The 19,297-nt window shown below is 43.2% G+C and overlaps 1 protein-coding gene across 1 annotated transcript in view; it reads right to left on the bottom strand.

Moving 5' to 3' along the window:
* Positions 1-19,297, bottom strand: part of Kif1b (kinesin family member 1B) — a 130,739-nt gene that overhangs the window by 56,942 nt on the left and 54,500 nt on the right. Inside the window, exons 16-22 of the mRNA XM_032894543.1 lie at positions 15,653-15,732; positions 14,066-14,141; positions 9,965-10,044; positions 9,410-9,516; positions 8,474-8,557; positions 7,692-7,872; positions 7,496-7,568 (exon numbers count right to left, since the gene is read on the bottom strand). Of these exons, the coding sequence (XP_032750434.1) occupies positions 7,496-7,568; positions 7,692-7,872; positions 8,474-8,557; positions 9,410-9,516; positions 9,965-10,044; positions 14,066-14,141; positions 15,653-15,732 (681 nt within the window). The remainder of the gene's footprint in view (positions 1-7,495; positions 7,569-7,691; positions 7,873-8,473; positions 8,558-9,409; positions 9,517-9,964; positions 10,045-14,065; positions 14,142-15,652; positions 15,733-19,297) is intronic.

The following is a 19,297-nucleotide window of genomic DNA, read 5'->3' as shown; positions in this document are numbered from 1 at the left end:
CCGCTTTGAGATTGGGTGCTGAGAATTGTCTCCTCATCCTTGGAGGTGTCACAAATTGGCTACAGTGGCTGGGCTTGTCAGTCTGCTTTTGACAGCAGTTGGCTGTACTGCCCTCTACCTGATCTCCAGTGTTATAATTACAGTAAGACTGACGGTGTTGGTGAATGTGACGCTTGGCCTGGAAAGTTTGTAGATCAGCGTTGGGGTGACTGCTGTGGGAGTTTAGTGACTCTGAGGAGGCAGTTGCCTGGCAACGCATGTTTTTCGGTTGGCCATTATTGAGAGAATTGCTTCTCCAGCGTAGCTGAGGTGGTGGTTGTTGATTGATAATGTGCTGTTTGCTAACTTGGATATGATCCTGACTTCTTGTACCCTGAGAGCCCCATGCTGACTGGGGATCTTTAGAAGCTGCTCTACCTACTTTTTCTTGGCTTTCTTCTTTATTTCCTTTTCTTCCTTCTTCATCTTTTGGAATTCTTAGCTCAATAACCTCATCTTCTGTTATGATAATATGTGTCCCAGGACTCCAAGAGTTTCTGTGTTTAGGATTGCTCTTGAAGGGAAAGCGGGGCTTCCGGTTCTCAGGAGGGATGAACCTGTGGGGTACATTCTGCCGACGAAGCTGTTTTGTTATCTCTTGCTGTTGTAGGTTCTTAAACCGAATTTGCTCTTGTCTCATCCAACGTAGACGTCCACGTCTAAAAGCTGGATCCCCATTCATCAGCTGGGAAACACGTTCTTCTTTGGCAAGTTCTCTGCTGTCTCCTTTACTGACACCATTATCAGGGATGCTGTTAGCACTAGCAACCAGGGGCTCTTTTGTCTTTTGGTTTCCTTGGCTCTTCTGTTCCTGTGATCCAATCAATGGCAACACTTTCTCCATTTTGAGCATTTTATTCCTTAAGACTTTGATCTCTTCATCTTTCATATTATTTTGCTTTTTGACTTCTTGCAAAATATCTTCCAGCTTGTCTATGTGGACCTTGAGGTCATCTACATCTGTCCCAGCTTTCCCAGTAACCATCATATCTTCAATCTTCTCATCCCCCACCCCAACAGTGTCCCACACGTCCCTGGCCACAGCCCTCCAGGAGTCCCGCTCATTGGGGTCTTTCTTCCCATACATGGCACAGAGTTCCTTCATCTTAACAATAGCCAAGGCTTCAATCTCCTGCCGACTGTGCCTAAAGTCATTGAGGGCAACCTCATAGCAAATCTCTTTAACAGCCTGGATCTTAAGATCTGAGATGGTGACCCACTTGGAATCTTTACTCAGGCGCCTTCTTTGTGGGATCTGATACATTTTAATTGGTTCTCGTTTCTTTCCGCTGCTGGGGAGCCCACACTTTTTAACAATGGTTTGTAACTTGCTGGGAGGTAGCTTTTCTCTCAGAGAAGTAATCAGTTTCCAGCTCTCTTCACAGGATCTCTTGTCAGAATCGTCCCCGCTATCAGAATCCGCGTCCTTTGGAAAAACAAAATAAAAAAATGGCCCCCAAATAACCAAAATTAAAATGTAAAAAGGAAAATCAAACTGAAGAAAAAGCAAGCAAAATGCTTTAAACAAATTTAAAAACAAAACAAAAATCTAAAAACAAATTTAAAAGCCCCAAAAACCAAAACAAAATCTAGGTCAGGAACTCTCTTAGGGCCTATGCATATGTGGAGACTGTTAACAAAGACTTACTTGGACTCCTAATCCAAATCCCACTTTCCGGGACAAATGAAGCACATCTCTCGGAGGGCTGAACAGTCTCTCACTGAGGTCAGAAGAACTTAGTAACCCAGTGTGAGAATGCACCTCCACCACGCCACGAAAACACGCCATCCCTAGATCCCACGCATGCTCACAGCCCATGCAGCCGCTCTCCCACATTTGCCTTGGTTATTGCTGCTGCTCCGTCCAGAATCTCCTTCCCAAGAGTGAGCACGGATGCACACAGAGATGTGGCCAGCAGGCAGATTAACAAAGGTTAGTAAGGCTGCAGATGCCAAGCTTTGTTTAGCTTTGCTAAAATGAGCAACCCTAGAAAAGTTAGATGGAAAGTCGAGAGAGAGGCAGATGATGTTAAGTGTAAGAACTCCTATTTGCAGAACAGGTAAGGTTCTTTTCAGGCAGATCCCTTTCCTACTGGAATGGGATGACTTTGAAACTGGTCTCTCTAGATGCAGACACTGGGTTTGCCATTTATATTAAGGTTTGTTACTGCGAGAACAAAAAGGCATTAAAAAAAATTCACAGCTTATTTTTTTATTTTTTTTTTAAACATGATGAAGTCAATAATACCACCCTCTAAGATTTTAAGAAGTTACTGGAACAAAACTTAAGCTGGGCAAACAGCCTTTCATTAACTATAATTACGAGTTCCCAGAGTGACAGCACATTTTAAACCTGCTTTCTTGGAGAGGATGCTTGGGCCTTGTACATGCTAGGCTAGCACTTGACAACTCTAGCAGAACAGAGTATTTCAGAAGCAAGGCATGGGCCCTTACACCTGTAGTCTCAGCACAGGTGAGCCTGAGACTGGAGGATTGCCACAAGTTCTAGGACAATCTGGGCTTAGTATTAGATTGTGCCCAAACAACAACAACAACAACAAAAACCAACCATCTTGTCAGCCCAAAACCAACAGTTCTCTTATCGTTTATTATTTTTGTACATTAATTCTACAGGTTTAGGTATTTTGCCTGCATGCATGTCAGTGTACCATATGCATGCCTAGTGCTCAGGGCGGTCAAAGAGGGTGTTGGATCCCCAGAACTGGAGGTAAAGGTGATTGTGAGCCACTGGAAATGGACCTCTGGAAGAGCAGCCAGTACTCTTAGCAACAAGCCATTTCGCTAGCTCTCCTAACCAGCTGTGCTTAACACAAATTTTTCTTGCCTGTGATCATCAAAACTGTTTCTCAGTATAGCCCCGATTACCATGGAACTCACTCTGTAGACCAAGCTCAGACATCTGCCTGCCTCTGCCTCCTGATTGCTGAGATTTAAAGACATGTGCCACCACAAGCCCTTAGACATCAAAACTGAATAGCATATCTCATTTTCCAGACACAACTATCTGTACATACGGTCCTCTTAGGAGAGAACTGAAAAACAGTATCTGCAATAATGACAATGATTGGGTTTTGAATTTAAAGACACTGCTATTGATTTGCACTTCTGCTAAATAAACAGGTACTAAACCCACTTCTAAACTCTACTTGAAAATTTAACAAGGACGAGTAGATCAAGGCAAGCTTACGGATTCTATACTTTTGTGGCATATGCACGTAGCACATGTGTGCAAGCCAGAGGTCTATGTTGGATATCTTCCTCTGTCTCCCTCCATCTTGTGTTTTGAGACAGGATCACTTGCTAAACCTAGAGCTTGCCAGCTGCACTAAACGGCTTGGCTATGAGACCCCAGAATCCACCTGGCTCTCCTCCCCCAGGCTAGATTAATACATGCCTCCATGCTTGGTTTCACATGGGCGCTGGGGGATCCAAACCCAAGTCCTCACACTTGCACAGAAAATATTTTACCACAGTGACATCTATTTGTTCCTGTTCTCCTTTTAGTTTTAAAAAAAGCAGAATGGGAGCTTTAAGTATAGCCCAGTGACAAAGGGTTTGCCTAGCATGGGCGAGCCCTTGCCTCAATCCCAGCACCACAAAGGAAAACAGTAGAAGGCTAGCCCTGTGTGTGCTGTGCATGTGTGAAGGTCAGTGTTCTCACGAGCTCTGCTGGGCTGGCCAGCCAGTGAGCTTAGAGGTTACCATGCCATCTCTTGAGGCTAGGAAGCTGCCATGCCTGGCTCTCTCCCCAGGCCATCATGCATCTGCAGCAGCTGCTTTACTGACTGAGCAGCTGCCATTCTCAAGACAACATCAGTGACTGAGGAAAAAGCATGTCTGACTTGTTCTTTTTTTTTTTTCCCCAACTATATAAACTTAGTTTTGTTCAACACAAATTATCTCACATTCTTCCACATAAATATCATTTTATTTCTTGGCTGTAATTGATTAGGGATAAAGTGAATATTTCTGAATCTAGAAAATGTCAAGTATTCTAATCATTACTTAAGTGTCAGGCTTGAGAAATCAAAGATACCTTTAAATTCTAAAATGAAACATAATAGTCTATATAAACTCAAAAAGTTTATCAGTCAAAAATAAATCAGTCATAATTTTCTTTCTTTTTAAAAGTTCTATTAAATTAGCTCTTACGGTTCAAATTTACCATTGTATCTCATTCTGACCATGACACACACAAGATTTAAGCCCCATCCCAACTAAAGAAGAACTGATCCTATTCCTCCTGATTCCAAAGCTGGAGATGCTACTTGGGCCTGGCCACTTCACCTGTCAATAAAGGTTTCATCCATGTTTACTGTACAGCAAATGCAAAATGGGCCTGCCGGAAGTCCCACAAATGAATACATGCAACTGAGAAAGAGAAGAGACAAGAAATGTTGAAAGGGAAAGGATGGAAGACACAGGGACACAAGAGCACTGACTGTAAGAGACGTGGAGACGCAAGGACGGGCTGCACTTGGGAGCTATCGTTACAGAAAATTCATTAACTACAACTTTAAAAAATTATGGAATGTATGTTTGTATGCATGTGCATGCATATGTGTGTGTTTGAATGCCTGTTCATGCTACGGCACATGTGTGGAGGTCAGAGAACTATCGCAGGAGTCAGTTCTCTCCTTCCATCATGTGGGTTCCAGAGATGAAGTTCAGGTCCTCAGGTTTGAGGGTAAGCACCTTTATCCACTGAGTAGTCTAGTGGGCTCTGAATTCCAATTTTTTAAAAAAGATTTACATATTTATTTTATGTATGTGAGTACACTGTAGCTGTCTTCAGACACACCAGAAGAGAGCATCAGATTCCATTACAGATGGTTGTGAGACACCATGTGGTTGTTGGGAATTGAAGGCAGGACCTCTGGAAGAGCAGCCAGTGCTCTTAACCACTGAGCCACCTCTCCAGCCTGAATTTCAATTTTTAATGCTGTCATTATGCTAAAAATTATAGCATATAGTATTTAATAATATCTAAAAAGTAATTATGAATATTTTAATAAAGTAGAGAAAACAGCAATTTCTCCATATTCTCTCAATATAGGGCACATTTTGGTCGACTAACACAGAATCATAAAAACACATTTCTATTAGTAGAGAGCTAGACTTCTAGATAGAAAGCAACTTCCTTGCTATAAGGGAACTAACTGCCCTAGTACCCTCGCTTGCCTCCAGATACACAGAACAAACAGCAACCAGAGCACCATTCGCTGCTGTCTATGGATGGCCTCCGAAAAACCAACAGGAAGTGTATCTCACACGGCTTACTTTCTCTTACAAGTATTTCTCTCCCCTTCCCTCCTACCTGTCCTTCCTTTCCTCGGGACTGAACCCAGCGCCTTTGCATGCTATGCAGTCCCTGTAACTATAACCCCATTCCCTCTTCTGTTTGTTTTAGATTTGTAGGCAGCATCGTGCTGAATTGTGCAAACTTGCTATGAACTTATGATCCTCTTGTCTCAGCCATGTAGGCAGCTGGATTTCAATCGTGTGATACTATGTCAGGTTTCATGAGTGTCTTTATGCCAAGGCATAAAATGATCATCAATGTTGGGTAATAGAGAGCACCAGACACTATCCTCTTTAGTGACTACTTATTTACTGTGTGTTCCCATGGCCACTAGCACCATCATGACCAGAAGCCCAGATCCCAGTCCCCAGGCCCAATCACTACCTGTGCCTTTAACAGATTCTCAGTGCCAGAGAGGCACTGAGGTAAGCTACAGGATTCAAGTTTAAGGTTTAGATCCGTGAGTTAGCAGGTATGTAATGCCACTACTGAAGCAAATCTTTAAAACACACACATGCACAGAGACATAGTTTTTCAGCCTTAATCTCAACTTCAAACTAAAGGCAATGCTGTATCTTTCACTTATGTACACGTCTATGCTAACAGAGTTGTTGCAAGGACCAAGTAAAATGAGAAAGCTAAGCTCTTTGTAAATTACAAAGCACTCTACCTTTAAATAGGAGACACTATTGTTAATAAATAGTGTTTAATTACACCTTTCCTCCTTGATGTCTCTCACAGACCATCAGAGGCATGTTATTAAATTATACTACATAATTATGATAAAAGACTACTTCATGTGTCACAAATCTTTCAAGCCCTCCATTAAAGGCAAAGCCGTGAGCCTTCTAGAGACTCTCCCTGTAACACTGATATTACCCTGTTCCAAGGGCTTAATTTATTCTTCCAATCCATATTTTTGAGGGCTTAACTATAATTTTAAAGATAATAAATTAAGTGGTTTAACCCACTGCCAAGAACCAAGTGCTCCAAGTAAGGTTGCTTTTGCTTAGGGTCTCTTAGCTCTCATGGCCCACAAAGCAATGGTTCTCCAATAGAGCAGAGCATAAGGTTAAAACCCATGTGTTGTAGTTCATGTTACAGGAAGAAGCAAGCATCTGCCCCTTAATTTCTCATTAATACCTCCTTTTAAAAAAAAGTAACTTCCTGGGGTTGGGGATTTAGCTCAGTGGTAGAGCGCTTGCCTAGGAAGTGCAAGGCCCTGGGTTCGGTCCCAAGCTCCGAAAAAAAAAACCAAAAAAAAAAAAAAAAGTAACTTCCTAAACTGTATCAATTGCATTTAATCTCCCTGTGTAGCCCTGGAAGTCCTGGAACTCAGTATGTAGCCCAGGCTGGCCTCATAGAGATCCTCCAGCCTCTGCCTCCTGAGTGCTGGGATTAGCGTCACCACCTCCAGCACCATGGGACTTCTTACTACCAAGGCTCTGTGGCTGGCCTTAATGTTAAAATCTGCTAAGAACAATTTATTTATCCATAAGACATTCTTATAAAACCTCGGAAATCGACTATCAGCATAAAGTGCTAACCCAACTGCTTACCCAAAGCCTTTGTCCACCAGCAGCGTCCCTCTCCTGAGACGGGTGTGCAGCCCCACTACACTGGTACCACAAAAGCCACTGAGAACCTTACTGAGAATTCAGACTCCATGCAGGGCAACAGAGGATTAACACATGCAACTGTGCAGCGACACTTTTAGACACCATTTAACTTCAAAGAGAAGAAAAACATCCTGCTCAGCACGAGGACGATCCCAGGCCAGCCTCAGAGCAGAGGATTAGTACTATCAGGGGCCAGAGACAAAACCAAGGCAAACGCCCGCCAAGTTCAACAGTCAGCTACTGTCATTTAGAGGACACACTACTGGTGCACATTGAAAAGGCACGACTGACGGGCAAAGGTGTCAGAAAGCTCTCACTATTTCTTCAGAAAGCTCTCGAGTGTGATGGAAGTAAAGATCTAACTGTAAGAAATAACAGGCACAGAACAGTACCTTCTAGATGTTTGCTCGGACTAAGATTGCCAGAAGATACATGACAGTCCCAATGAGAGCCTGCTAGAGGTGTGAGAGCAACTGCCCTTCCCAATAGCTGCAGATTCAGGACAGATTCCTACCAGTCTCTGCTGCTCCAGAAGAAGATCAGCTTCCTCCTTCTCCTTTTTGTAAAGGATCTCCATTTCCTGAAGCCTAGAAGTAAGACGAACAACAGAACAAAATACCAAAGTAAGAATAAGTTATGAAATCAGCAGCTGTGTTGTGAAAGCTAGAGTGTTCAAAGCATCGTCCGGGACACATAACTCTCAGGGTCACCTTTTCTCCATCTCCTGTTTCATATCAATCCCTTGTTTTTCGAGAAGTTCTCTCTGAGCAAATGTCCAATCCACAGGCTCAGAGGGGGTCTCAGCTGAGGGAGTCTTCTCCCGCTCTGCTCGCGCTTGCTCAGGGTGGTTAAATCGGAAAACATGATTTTTACCCATGATGATACGGTTCCCTAAACAAAACGGAAACAGGAGTGAGAATTTGTTTTACAGTGCTGTCAATCAAATCCGGATACACTAGCAAATGTGTCTTACCAATCAGCCACAGTCCCAGTTCTAAGGAGTCCATTTTAATAACAGCATCTAGTTTGTAATATGTTAATCTTGCCAGACTAGGTGGGGTAAACTTGTAATCCTAGCACTCAGGAGGCCAGGGCAGAGGCTTACAACTTGGAGGCCATCCCAGGCTACACAGGAAAAACCTATCTCAAATAAGAAAAATCATTTCACTCTTTTAATATAAGAAGGCAGCTACACGCTTTTAATCCCAGCACTCAGGAAGCAGAGATAGGAAGATCTCTGTGGGGCCTACCCGTCTATCTAGGGAATTCTAGATCAACCAGTACTACTTCATGAGACCCTGCCTCAAAAACAATGAAAATAACCACACAAACAATAACAAAAGCAAGATTAAAAAGACAGCTCTGTAGTTTCATTTTAACAAGACCATGAATCCTAGGGTAAATTTCGGCTTAAAATAAAGAATCGAAGTGTGCGCTGCTCACAGAAGTGTACACTGCTGATGACGTCACACCTCTTCCTTCTGAGCCTCACCTGAGCGCAGCTGAACAGGATGGGCCACCCTCTTGCCATTCACATAGGTTTCTGAGCGCTCACAGGGCTCTAAGGTCACAATAACTAGGAAGAATACAAACCCAGGTTATTGTCATAAACTAGTACAACCAAACAAGGAGAAGTGGGTCACTCTCAGGACTCATGGTAAACAGAATAGATCTTGTAACCAAGAGACTAAAGTGTCTGTGAGACCGAGGGGGGTTAGGGGGCGGGGGGGGAGGGGTAGGGTCTTTTAGTTTCTTTGTGTGAAGTTTGGCTATTTTTGTTTCAAGATTCTAGAACTAAAATCAGTGTAGGAAGTTATTGGGAGCTGTGGCTATGCTAAAAATATTTAACTAAATTTCACAAGCCCCAGAAGAAGATAGGAAATACTGATTTTGATAAAATCTGATACAGCAGAGATCTTAAGTACAATACGCAAATAAAAGCTAACATTGTGTTTCAGGAAAAATCATACATTCAGGGGAGAAGCTAGTGCCTAGCAGAAATGCCATCAGTTAGCTGCAGTCACATTAACGAACTGTGCAGGAGTAGGGACTCCCACAAAATTGACTTTTCTTCCCTTTAAAATAAAAATAAATTCTACTGGGCTAGTACTAAAGATTTTTCAAATCTCCTGTTATCTAGAACAGTTATTTTTCTCTTACTTTTCTATTAAATAGTTAACATTCAAGACCAAACCTAGTTGCCTACATCCTGCGTTTTTGGCAGGAAGAAAGGCTCCCTTTGTTCCTGCTATTTTCATGCTAAGTAGCTATGTCTGTCCACACATTTATAAACATCCCAAGTTTCTCCATTTTTCAATATGACTGACCAAAAATTTCCACTAACACAGATAGGGAATTCCAAATCTTAAAAGAAGTTCTTATCCTTCGGAGGAAAAGTTGCTTGAGAAATGAAAACACAAACTCTCACCTTCGCCAGTGTTGTTTCTCTCACTCCGAAAGATACAATGCTCTTCTTTAATGTGGGCCCCACTCAGCACGATGTCCTGGCGCCGCTCAGCATCTGCTTGGCCAACCCTGAACACAAGGGAAAGTGTTTCCCAGGGAAATTCAGACACAAAAACACTTATAGACAATGAACTGCTTTCTCCCTAAGAACATTCTTTGATATCTAAAAAAAAAAAAATGCACCGGCTTTTTATATCAGAGGCTTTCAACTACAGATTCGTTCTCAAGTGCGATGATCCCCCCTGCATGCGCAATGCACTGGGAGAGAAGCACTGATGTAATTTACACACGGGGAGAAACAGTGCAAATCAACTTCTCTGGGAACTCATGTATGTTGTTACAGAGTAATTTTCATCCAAGTTCCCCTAGAGAAAACTAAGTGCTAACAACTGAGAAGAGGAAAGATAATATGTAATCATTTCAGAAAGAAGAGATAGAAAATTATTAACATTTTTGGACAATTTCCTTTAGTTATCAATTATCTAGAAGAAAATATAAAATAGCAAAGCAAACATACCTTGTAATTCCGTCCTTGATATAATAAAGCAAACACTCTGACATTAGAGGGTCTTCATTGAGGTTAACAAGGTGTGGAGTCTAAAAAAGGTTGCAGAATATCACTTTGGGGCAAGCCATCATGAGAAAGCTGTAGCAACAGGGCTTTGCTGGAGGCCTAAAGGCCAGTCAGACTGCCCTGAGTGCCTGAAGTGAGAGGCTCAGAAAAAGTCCCAGTTTAACTCTGTAACTAATAACATGAACGTGTTCTGTAGGCCTCCTCCGATTAGACCAGGACATCCTGTGTAAGAGCCTGAGTTCGGCTCCGTATGGCGGCACTCAGAGCCAGGTGGATCTCATGGCCAACCTGATCTACAGAGAGTTTCAGGCCAGTGAGGTCTACATAGTGAGAGACCCTGTTTCAAAAATAAAAAAATACAAAATACAAAATATAAAAAATAATGGAGCTGGAGACATAGCTCAGTAGGTAAGAGACATGGGAATCAAAGGACAACTCAAGGAAGGTGGATCTCTCCTTCAGAGTCTGGGTTCAAACTCAGGTTGCCTGGTTAGTGTGGCAGCACCTCTATGAGACGAGGTCGTCAGAGGTGAGAGCATCGTGAACACAAGGGAAAAGTTAAAACAGACCAAGTCTGGGCCGAGCTAAATACAATTTTTGTAAATATGTAGATTAAAAAACCGTAAAACAGGTTGGAGAGATGGCTGAGCGGTTAAGAGCACTGCCTTCTCTTCCAGAGGACCTGAGTTCAATTCCCAGCAACCACATGGTGGCTCACAACCATCTGTAATGGGATCCAATGCCCTCTTCAGGTATGCAGGTGTACATGCAGATAGAACACTTATATACATAGATAAATAAATTAATCTTTAAAAAGAGATAAAAATTAAAAAAAATCTTAAAACAGCCAAGTTGGTGGTGGTCCACGCCTTTAGCCCTAGCACTAAGGCGGCAGAGGCAGGTGGAACTCTGTGAATTTGACGCCAGCCTAATCTACAGAGCAAGTTTCAGGTCTCAAAAACCAAAACAAACAAACAAAACAAAACAACAACTTAACACAAAATTTTCAATTTTAATTAAAATATTCATATCCCTTTTAAAATAAAAATTCCATTTTTTATTAAAATATTCAGTCCCTTCTATAAGTTTCATAGCCCTAGTTATTATCTTTATTAGTATTTACCTTACTTAAAGTTACTGTCAACAGCATAAACATCTTCTAAAGGGCTCTTCATCTGACACTAGTATTTCTAAACATCTTAGAAAGCCTCCTTCTTTGGTGAAAAGCCCCCACTGGAATCCAAAAATAAGTCACGTGGTCTTGGGGCCAACGTCTACCCCAGAGAGTGCTAGCAAATATGGATGAGTGGAAGAGCAGTCAGAGGAGTAGGAAGGGAAAGGACGTAAGGGCCGTCTGAACGGAACGAAAGCTTCTGCATCGTCACCAGCTTCACATTTCTGATGAAGAATCGGGCTGTTCCAACAGAGTCAAAGATCTCTCTCCATGGACAGCGTTCTCCTTCTTCCTCCTCCTCCTCTTCCCTTTCCTTTCTCCGTGTGTGAGTGTGTGTGTGTGTGTGTGTGTGTGTGTGTGTGTGTGTGTGTGTGTGTGTGCGCGCGCGCGCGCACGTGTGCGTGTGCGTAGGTGTAGACAGGGTTTATCTGTGTAGCCCTGATTGTCTTGGAACTTTTCCTATATACTAGGCTGGCCTCAGACTCGGATCTGCCTGCCTCTGCCTCCTGAGTACAGGATTAAAGGTGTGCGTGTGCCGCAGTCACCAGCACCGCTCGGCTACTGGGCAGCATTCTTTCTAATCTCCTCAGGGGACTAAGAAAAAGAAACCTCAGCAACATCCCCTGTTGAGTCTAAACGTGCCCTGCAGTATTTCTTTCCCTTTCCTGAGGGAGTCTAGAAAACCAAAAGCAAGAAAAACCTTTGAAAGTCCAGAGCTCAGCTTATAATTTTATGTTGCTTACAACAATTGTTTGGGTTACTTCAAACTCTTACCAAATATGATATTGTTACTTATTTTATTTGTTTTTCTGAGACAGTTTCTTTAGGTAGCCCTGACTGTCCCAGAACTCTCTCTGTAGAGGAGGCTAATCTTGAACTCAGAGATCCAGCTGACACTGCCTCCCAAGTGCTGTGATTAAGGGCATTTGCCACCATGCCTGGCTAACTACCAAATTACTTTTCTAAGCTGTTTTTGCTTGTTTTCCCCAAGCATCTTGAATCCAGATGCTTAAACATATAGAAAAGTTTGACTGGTGAGTCACAGTTCTGAACACACACACAACAATGTCATGAAAACTGAAGGGCTGTGGAGGTAGCCCGGGTGGCAGAGGGCTTGCCTCTCACCCAATTAGCTCTGGGTTTGATCTCTAGTACCATATATACGGAGAAGAGTACCGCATGCCTATAATCCCATTGCTTAAGAGTTGGGGGCACTGGGCTGGAGAGATGGCTCAGTGGTTAAGACTGACTTCTCTTTCAGATCCTGAGTTCAATTCCCAGCAACCACATGGTGGCTCACAACCATCTATAATGGGATCTGATGCCCTCTTCTGGTGTGTCTGAAGACAGCTACAATGTACTTATATATAATAAATAAATCTTAAAAAAAAAAAAAAAGAGTTGGGGGCAGGAGGATCAGAAGTTCTAAGGCATCCTCTGCTATATAGGAGCCTTAAACCACCCGAGATATAGGAGACCTTGTCTAAAAAGAAGAGAAACTTTTAGAGGTTTGCAAGAGCAAAATCTAAACTCTATCAAAACCATAACTGCGAAAACCTCTACCATGTAGGTACTATGTATGAAAAACTAGACCATTAGGGTAAAATGACTCAACTTTGGGTTTCTTAATGCTAGAGTTACAGGCAGTTTTTAGCCACCCAACCTGGGTGCCAGGAACCAAAGTCGGGTCCACTGGAAAACTAGCTGCTGGGACATCTCTGCGGCCCCTCCCTTTCTTCTGGTTTGTGATCCAGGTGGGTTTTGAATTCATTATGAAGCAGATACTGGACTCTGATCTTCCTGCATTCACTGCCTAAGTGTTGGGATTGTAGGTGTATGTCACCATACCCAGCTAAATTAATCTGTTCTGTTGAAAATAACGTTAGAATTTGTACAACAGTTTGGGGACTATGATTAAAAAAAAAAAAAAGTGGTTAGGATTTAGCTCAGTGGTAGAGCGCTTGCCTAGCAAGCTAAGGCCCTGGGTTGGGTCCCCAGCTCCTAAAAAAAAAAAGAAAAGAAAAGAAAAAAAAAGACATGTTATCGACTTAACTAACAAGAAGGTCCCTAACTATACTACAACTATGATTACACAAGTAGAAAAGTTACTGACTAATTTAAACAAAAAAAAAAAAAAAAAAAAAAAAGTTTGCTTGGGAGCTGGACGATGGCTCAGTGGTTAAGAGCACCGGCTCCTCTCCCAGAGGTCCTGGGCTCAATTCCCAGCACCCACACGGTGGCTCACACCATCTGTGATGGGATCTGACACCCTCTACTAGCTCTCAGGTGTACATGCCCACAGTGCATTCTTATAAATGAATAAGCCTGTAGAAGAAAAGCATGCTGAAGGAACAGAGGCATCCGGAGGGTAAAGATCGGAACTACTTCATTAAAGAAATGGTTGTAGTAGTAGAAAGCATGAGGCAGCACTGCTGTTCACAAACATCAACAGCTGGAAATGGGCCCCATGGTATGAAGCAGGGCTGACGCTACTGACTGTAAACTCTTCTATGTTGGGAGTAGACATGCGGCGTCCTTCTCGGAACATATGATACTGAAGAGCGAACCAGGGCTAACTGCACGCTAGACAAGCACTGGACACTAAAAAGGAACATCAGTGCTACAGCTAGGTCAGGAAGAGCAACAGAAGATGCTTAAATATACACAAGACTACGAGTCTCAGTGCCCTGGGTTTTCTCTCTTGTAACCACTATAATCACTTTACAACTAGGTTCTCCTTGTATGTAAGATGAAATCAGAAATACCTGAAATTAAGCTAAGGATCTAATTAACATGGCTCTCTGAAAGACATGAAGTGGCTTTACTAAGACAAATTGTATCGTTTCTGTTTTACAACACCGCTTTCTTACCTTTTTAGGTGAGAAAACGCCAAGTGTTCCCCCATCTTCCCGTATGGCAACTCCCATCTCAGCCAACAAGGCTTCTCTTGAAAAACAAAAACAAAGAGACCGAGTAAATCAGAATACTAAAGCCAAGTCGTCAATTACAGTGGTTTTAAAGGAGCTGGGAGGGGTTGGGGATTTGGCTCAGTGGTAGAGCGCTTGCCTAGGAAGCGCAAGGCCCTGGGTTCAATCCCCAGCTCGAAAAAAAAAAAAAAAAAAAAAAAAAATTAAAGGAGCTGGGAAACAAGACAGCCAAAAGCCGTTGGCTACATCCAAAGCCAGCGAGGGAGACGGAGAATGATATGCTTATCACTGATGAGAACCCATTTTCAGAGAAACAGTACTCAAAATAAATCAAAGAACACTTTCCATGCTAAAGTTCTGTTCATCTAGGCAAGAATTTTGAAAAGTTATTTTACTTAAAGCTGTACATACAACAAGAAAAATCATTTCCCTAGAATCTAAGAATGCAATCAAAATGACTTGGGGGCCAGTGCTCTGGTGTTAACATTACAGGGGCCAGTGGAAGTGGGTGGTTTCGGTATTTGAAGTGCAGCCTGTAAATGTGATTTTTCTCAAGCATCATGTTCCCATACGCCGCCACCATTTTGGTACAGTAATTCTAGGAAGGTTCATGGTTTGTGTTTGTTTGTTGTATGTGTGTATATGCCTGTTTATTGTGCATGTGCCTGATGTTGTGGGACCAGCTTTGTGAATTTCATTTTCTTTTTCCACCTTTCTGTGGTCTACCTCAGCTAATCAAGCTTGAATAGCAAACAACCTTTATGTGCTGAGACATCTTGCCTGCTCCAATAATTCTAGTTTAAAACATCTAAGGGAAGTTAGAAAATTCTTCCTTACATTTACTCATCGATACACCAGAGTTTGTTTCTCTCTTGTTTTCACAGGAGAAGATAGGAAGCAACTTCCTTTTTTAAGTGTGCAATTATTTCAACAGTATAAACAGAACAAGAATGTTAAAACTTCACAGCCTAAACTCTACCTTTTACCCATAAGGTTCTAGAGGAAGCGACTCAACAGAGCCAGAGCGGGTCTTTAGAAACAGGCCATGACCAAGCGAAGTCTCTCCTGTACTTAACCTGCGTTCTCCCGGTCCGAGCGGCATTGAGTGTGGTAGCCATTAAGCACGTGACTCCCCAGAGCCTCGGTTCTCTACCTCCCCAACGCTGCAACCCTTTAACATAGTTACTCATGCTGTGGTGCCCCTCGACCATAACATTATTTGTGCTACTACTTTATAACTGTAATCTTGCTGCCGTAATGAATGGTAAGCACTTGATATGCAGGATATCTGATATGTGACCCCTGTCCATTGGTTGAGAACTGCTGCCCTAGGGAATCTTTAAATAGTCACTTCAAAGTACAAATGTGATTGGATACAGCTTCCCAAGGCAGACTTATTCATGTTGTGTTTCAGGAGGGGAAGAGGGGGGTCTTTGCTTTTAATTCTATTTTATCTTTTTTTTTTGAAACTACAAAAGCCACTCAAACTCTCCAGAAAACTTAGTAGCACCAAAGATTTTATCTCCTGACCTCTCCATTCTGATGGCCTCTGTTTTACGAAGTTTCTCTTCCCAGGTTTCATTCAACTCAGCAATGATCTTCTCTGACTCCTAGGGAAGGAGCACAATTGAAGGAGAAGAGCCACAGGTTAATTCCACGTTCACAAGGAAAGCATAAGGCAGACAACACCCTCTGAAGGCCAAGGAAGACTCATAGCTCTTTTTCTTTCATATAAGGTGAGGATCATAAATTTGTTTTCAACTCTATTTCACCTTTTCTTATTTACAAACGCAGCTCAAAATTAAGCCTAAAATTAAGTACACATCAGACACACAAATCTTCCATGTCCTAATAAAAATAGACAAACGGTGAATCCATGCGCACATTTGCACAAGACAGAGGAAGGGTGATACCAACACCCAAACTCAAGGCACTGTTCTCTTTCTTTTTAAATCATGGTTTCAAGTTGTAATATTTATATTGTTTAAAAGGCTATTGCTTTCAAAGGCTACAAGGAGATCCAGGCAGTGGTGGCGCACACCTTTGATTCCAGCACTTGGGAGGAAGAGGCAGGTGGATCTCTGTGAGCTTGAGGGCAGCCTGGTCTATACAGTGAGTTCCAGGACAGCCAGAGCTACACAAAGAAACCCGGTCTCAAGAAAATAAAACACAAAAGACAAACAAACAGCGCTCCAGTAGCTTAGAGGAAATGTTGATGGCGCACCAGCAAACCTTCAGTGCTAGCAAAGACTGAGTAACCATTTACTCTACAATCACTCTGTAGATGAGAAAACCAAAGACCAAAAACCTAAGACATTAACCTAAGCCTATCTTACTCCTTGAGCTGGGCTTCCGAACTATTACCGATCTTTACATTTTATTAATTTATTGGCTGCTTGATTGAGACAGGATCTCATGGGCCCTGCCTCACCTCACACTCAACACAGCCACAGCTGATGCTGAATTCCTGATCCTGCTGGCTCAGCCCTCCGAGTGCGGAGACTACAGGCGCGTGCTACCATCCTCAGCTCTTCGTTTCTTCTTGAGGGGCAGTAAGAAGGCAGAAAATGTGGTGGGGTAATTAGAAATACTTCCACAAAAAAACACTGTAGTTCAGGCTTTAACATTTAGAAGAGTAGATGCTTACTCTGTGGAGTGCTGCTGGAAGCCATCCAGTAGCTAAGGTCACTGTACACAAGCTTCTTGAGTAAGTTCGGGTGTGAGGCCACAGCCTGCTTGGTGCAGCACTAGCCCCGCCTGTCTATGCTGGACGCTTATGGATCTTTATATGCTGTCTGGGCTATGACTCTCTCAGTACTGACTTCGATGCCAGTCTATAAGCATCAGAGCCAGTGGCTATAGCTACACGCTTACGACTCAGTACTGAGTAAAAAGACCAAATCGGGCATACAGAGATTTCAACTCAGTTCAACTCGTGGCTTTAAGTTAAAATGACACAGCACTATCCCGTTTCTTCTGTTTTTGTCAGAAGTTTAGAAAGGAATGGAGATACTCATAGTCTACATGGGAACAGGCTATTCAATGGACAAAGAGGGGCAGCACCTATTGAAAAGTAACGTGCAAACACTTAAGCTAAAAGTACAGAGAAGCAAAGGCAAGTAAGTCGTTAGAAGATGGATTAGCCCCCACTGCTGCTGTTCTCTTGCAGTATTTTTCTCTTGCAGTGTCATGCCTTAGGAATGCAGCTGCTCAGACATTCTCAAGTGTTCTATTGTACAACTGCTGTCCCGCATTCCGGACCAAAGATGTTCTCTGCCTGCATCATTAAAATGCAGGCCTGTCCAAAAGGAATTCTCACCATTCACAAAGGAAGAGCAGAACCAGGCGCTTCTGCTTCAGGGAGCTGCAGCATGACTGCGCACAAAGCTGCAAAGAGGCTATCCGCACTCCAGAAGAAAGCTACAGAAAGAAAGGTTTACTTGCGTTGCTTCAAGGGAACCGAGAGCAGTGAGAGCTGACTGAAGTGTCACAGCTTGGTTTTCCTCAGATTTAGGCAGCTGGGAGAGAGCCCCTCGAATAAGGAAAGCGTTACCCCCTAAAACCACTGGCAGTGGCTGCTGGGTGACCGAATTCTGAAAAAGCCCACGCACTGTCTTGACTCCTAGCATGTGGCGTGATTTTCAGTTGGTTTTAGCTAGCAACCAGAAGGAAACTTCTCCTTTGTCAGAGGAGGAAAAGGTAAACTCAGTTGTGCGGGAAGGTTCAATATAAAAGATTCAAAATCTCTAAAAGAGGAGAACATTTGCTATAAATAATGAGAGGCAAGTCTCACTTTCCCTACTGCCAGAGTCCTGCTGGCCACAGTCACTGACCCTACTAGTGAGGAAATTTGAGAATGAACACACCTTCCCACACGGGACTTCAATATTCCCTGTAGGAAGGCTTCCAAGTCAGTTTCACAACTGCAGAGATTAATTACCCTGTACCTTGCAACCTTGAACAGAAAGATGTCTCCTTTCTCTCCTTTTGCCAGACATTTTAGAACTTCCCTCACTTTCTGAATGAAGACACAAAAGCGTTGTTCTCTATTTTGGAATCGCCTTCTTTTTGAAGGAAGTAACCAAGGGAAAGGATGGGATGACAAGAAAGAGCTCTGAAGCCTGCCTCATAGAAAGTCCGTTACCACTCACCGGAAAGCCACAGTAAAGCACGGGGCAGACTGGCTGACCTCCGCTATGGGGTGTTCAGCGAGCCGGCCTGCCCGCCTTCCTCTTCCCTAACTTTACCCATTAGCTAGGGCGCCGCTGTTCTCAACTGTCTTTGGATGGGCACAGTTGGCAGTGGGGGATATGAGCGATAAGGAGGAGGATCCCTGGCATGACAGTGACTTGAGTTTCCCCTACCCTGGTACTCGTGAACACAAAGGCCGAAAGGATGGAGGCAGCAAAAGGGCGGGAAGCTGAGGTCTCGGCACCATAGATCACGCCTGTCCGCTCTCACTGCGTCACTCAAGGGCAAAGGCTAAGGACTGCTCCTGGTTTTCACATTCAGAGACAAAATACAAACCAGCAAAACAACACAGCCAGCAACAGACTGAAGAACCCTCACCTGCAGCGCTGGGAGCCAGGGGTGATGTGACGTCGTTAATCAACTTAACCCAATTTAAAATTAGAGACGCGCCTGACTGTCACTGAGAGTACTGCCAGAGAAGCCAAAGAGAGAGAAGACCCACCAGGAATGTGGCAGCATTGTCCTGAGAATCAGGGTCCCAGACCGAAATAAAGAGGGGCAAGGAGAAAGCCAGGTGAGTCCTACCATTTTCCTTCTCTGTTTCCTGATCGGCAAAGGTGTGAGCAAGCGGCCTCACGTGAACTCCGGCAGCCATGCCTCTCCTTAGCTTACTCTCACACAGGTAAAAATGAACGCTCCCGGGGTTGGGGATTTAGCTCAGTGGTAGAGCGCTTCTCAGGTATTTGGTTCCGCCAAAAAAAAGAACCAAAAAAAAAAAAAAAAAAAAAAAAAAAAAATGAACGCTCCCTTACGATGCGTCTTCTCAGGTATTTGGTTCCAACAAGTAACCAATACAGTGGGCACCAGGGACAGATGTGCAGCCCAGGGATCCAGCTACAGCAGACAGGAGGAGAAGCCCTCCTCTCCTACAACTAAGGGCTTTGTGAGTTCTAAAAGGTATAATGTCATGTGACCTAATAAACC

This window comes from Rattus rattus, chromosome 1, assembly GCF_011064425.1.
Source record: "Rattus rattus isolate New Zealand chromosome 1, Rrattus_CSIRO_v1, whole genome shotgun sequence".
Taxonomy (NCBI): domain Eukaryota; kingdom Metazoa; phylum Chordata; class Mammalia; order Rodentia; family Muridae; genus Rattus; species Rattus rattus.
This window is presented reverse-complemented; position numbering and strand designations above follow the sequence as displayed.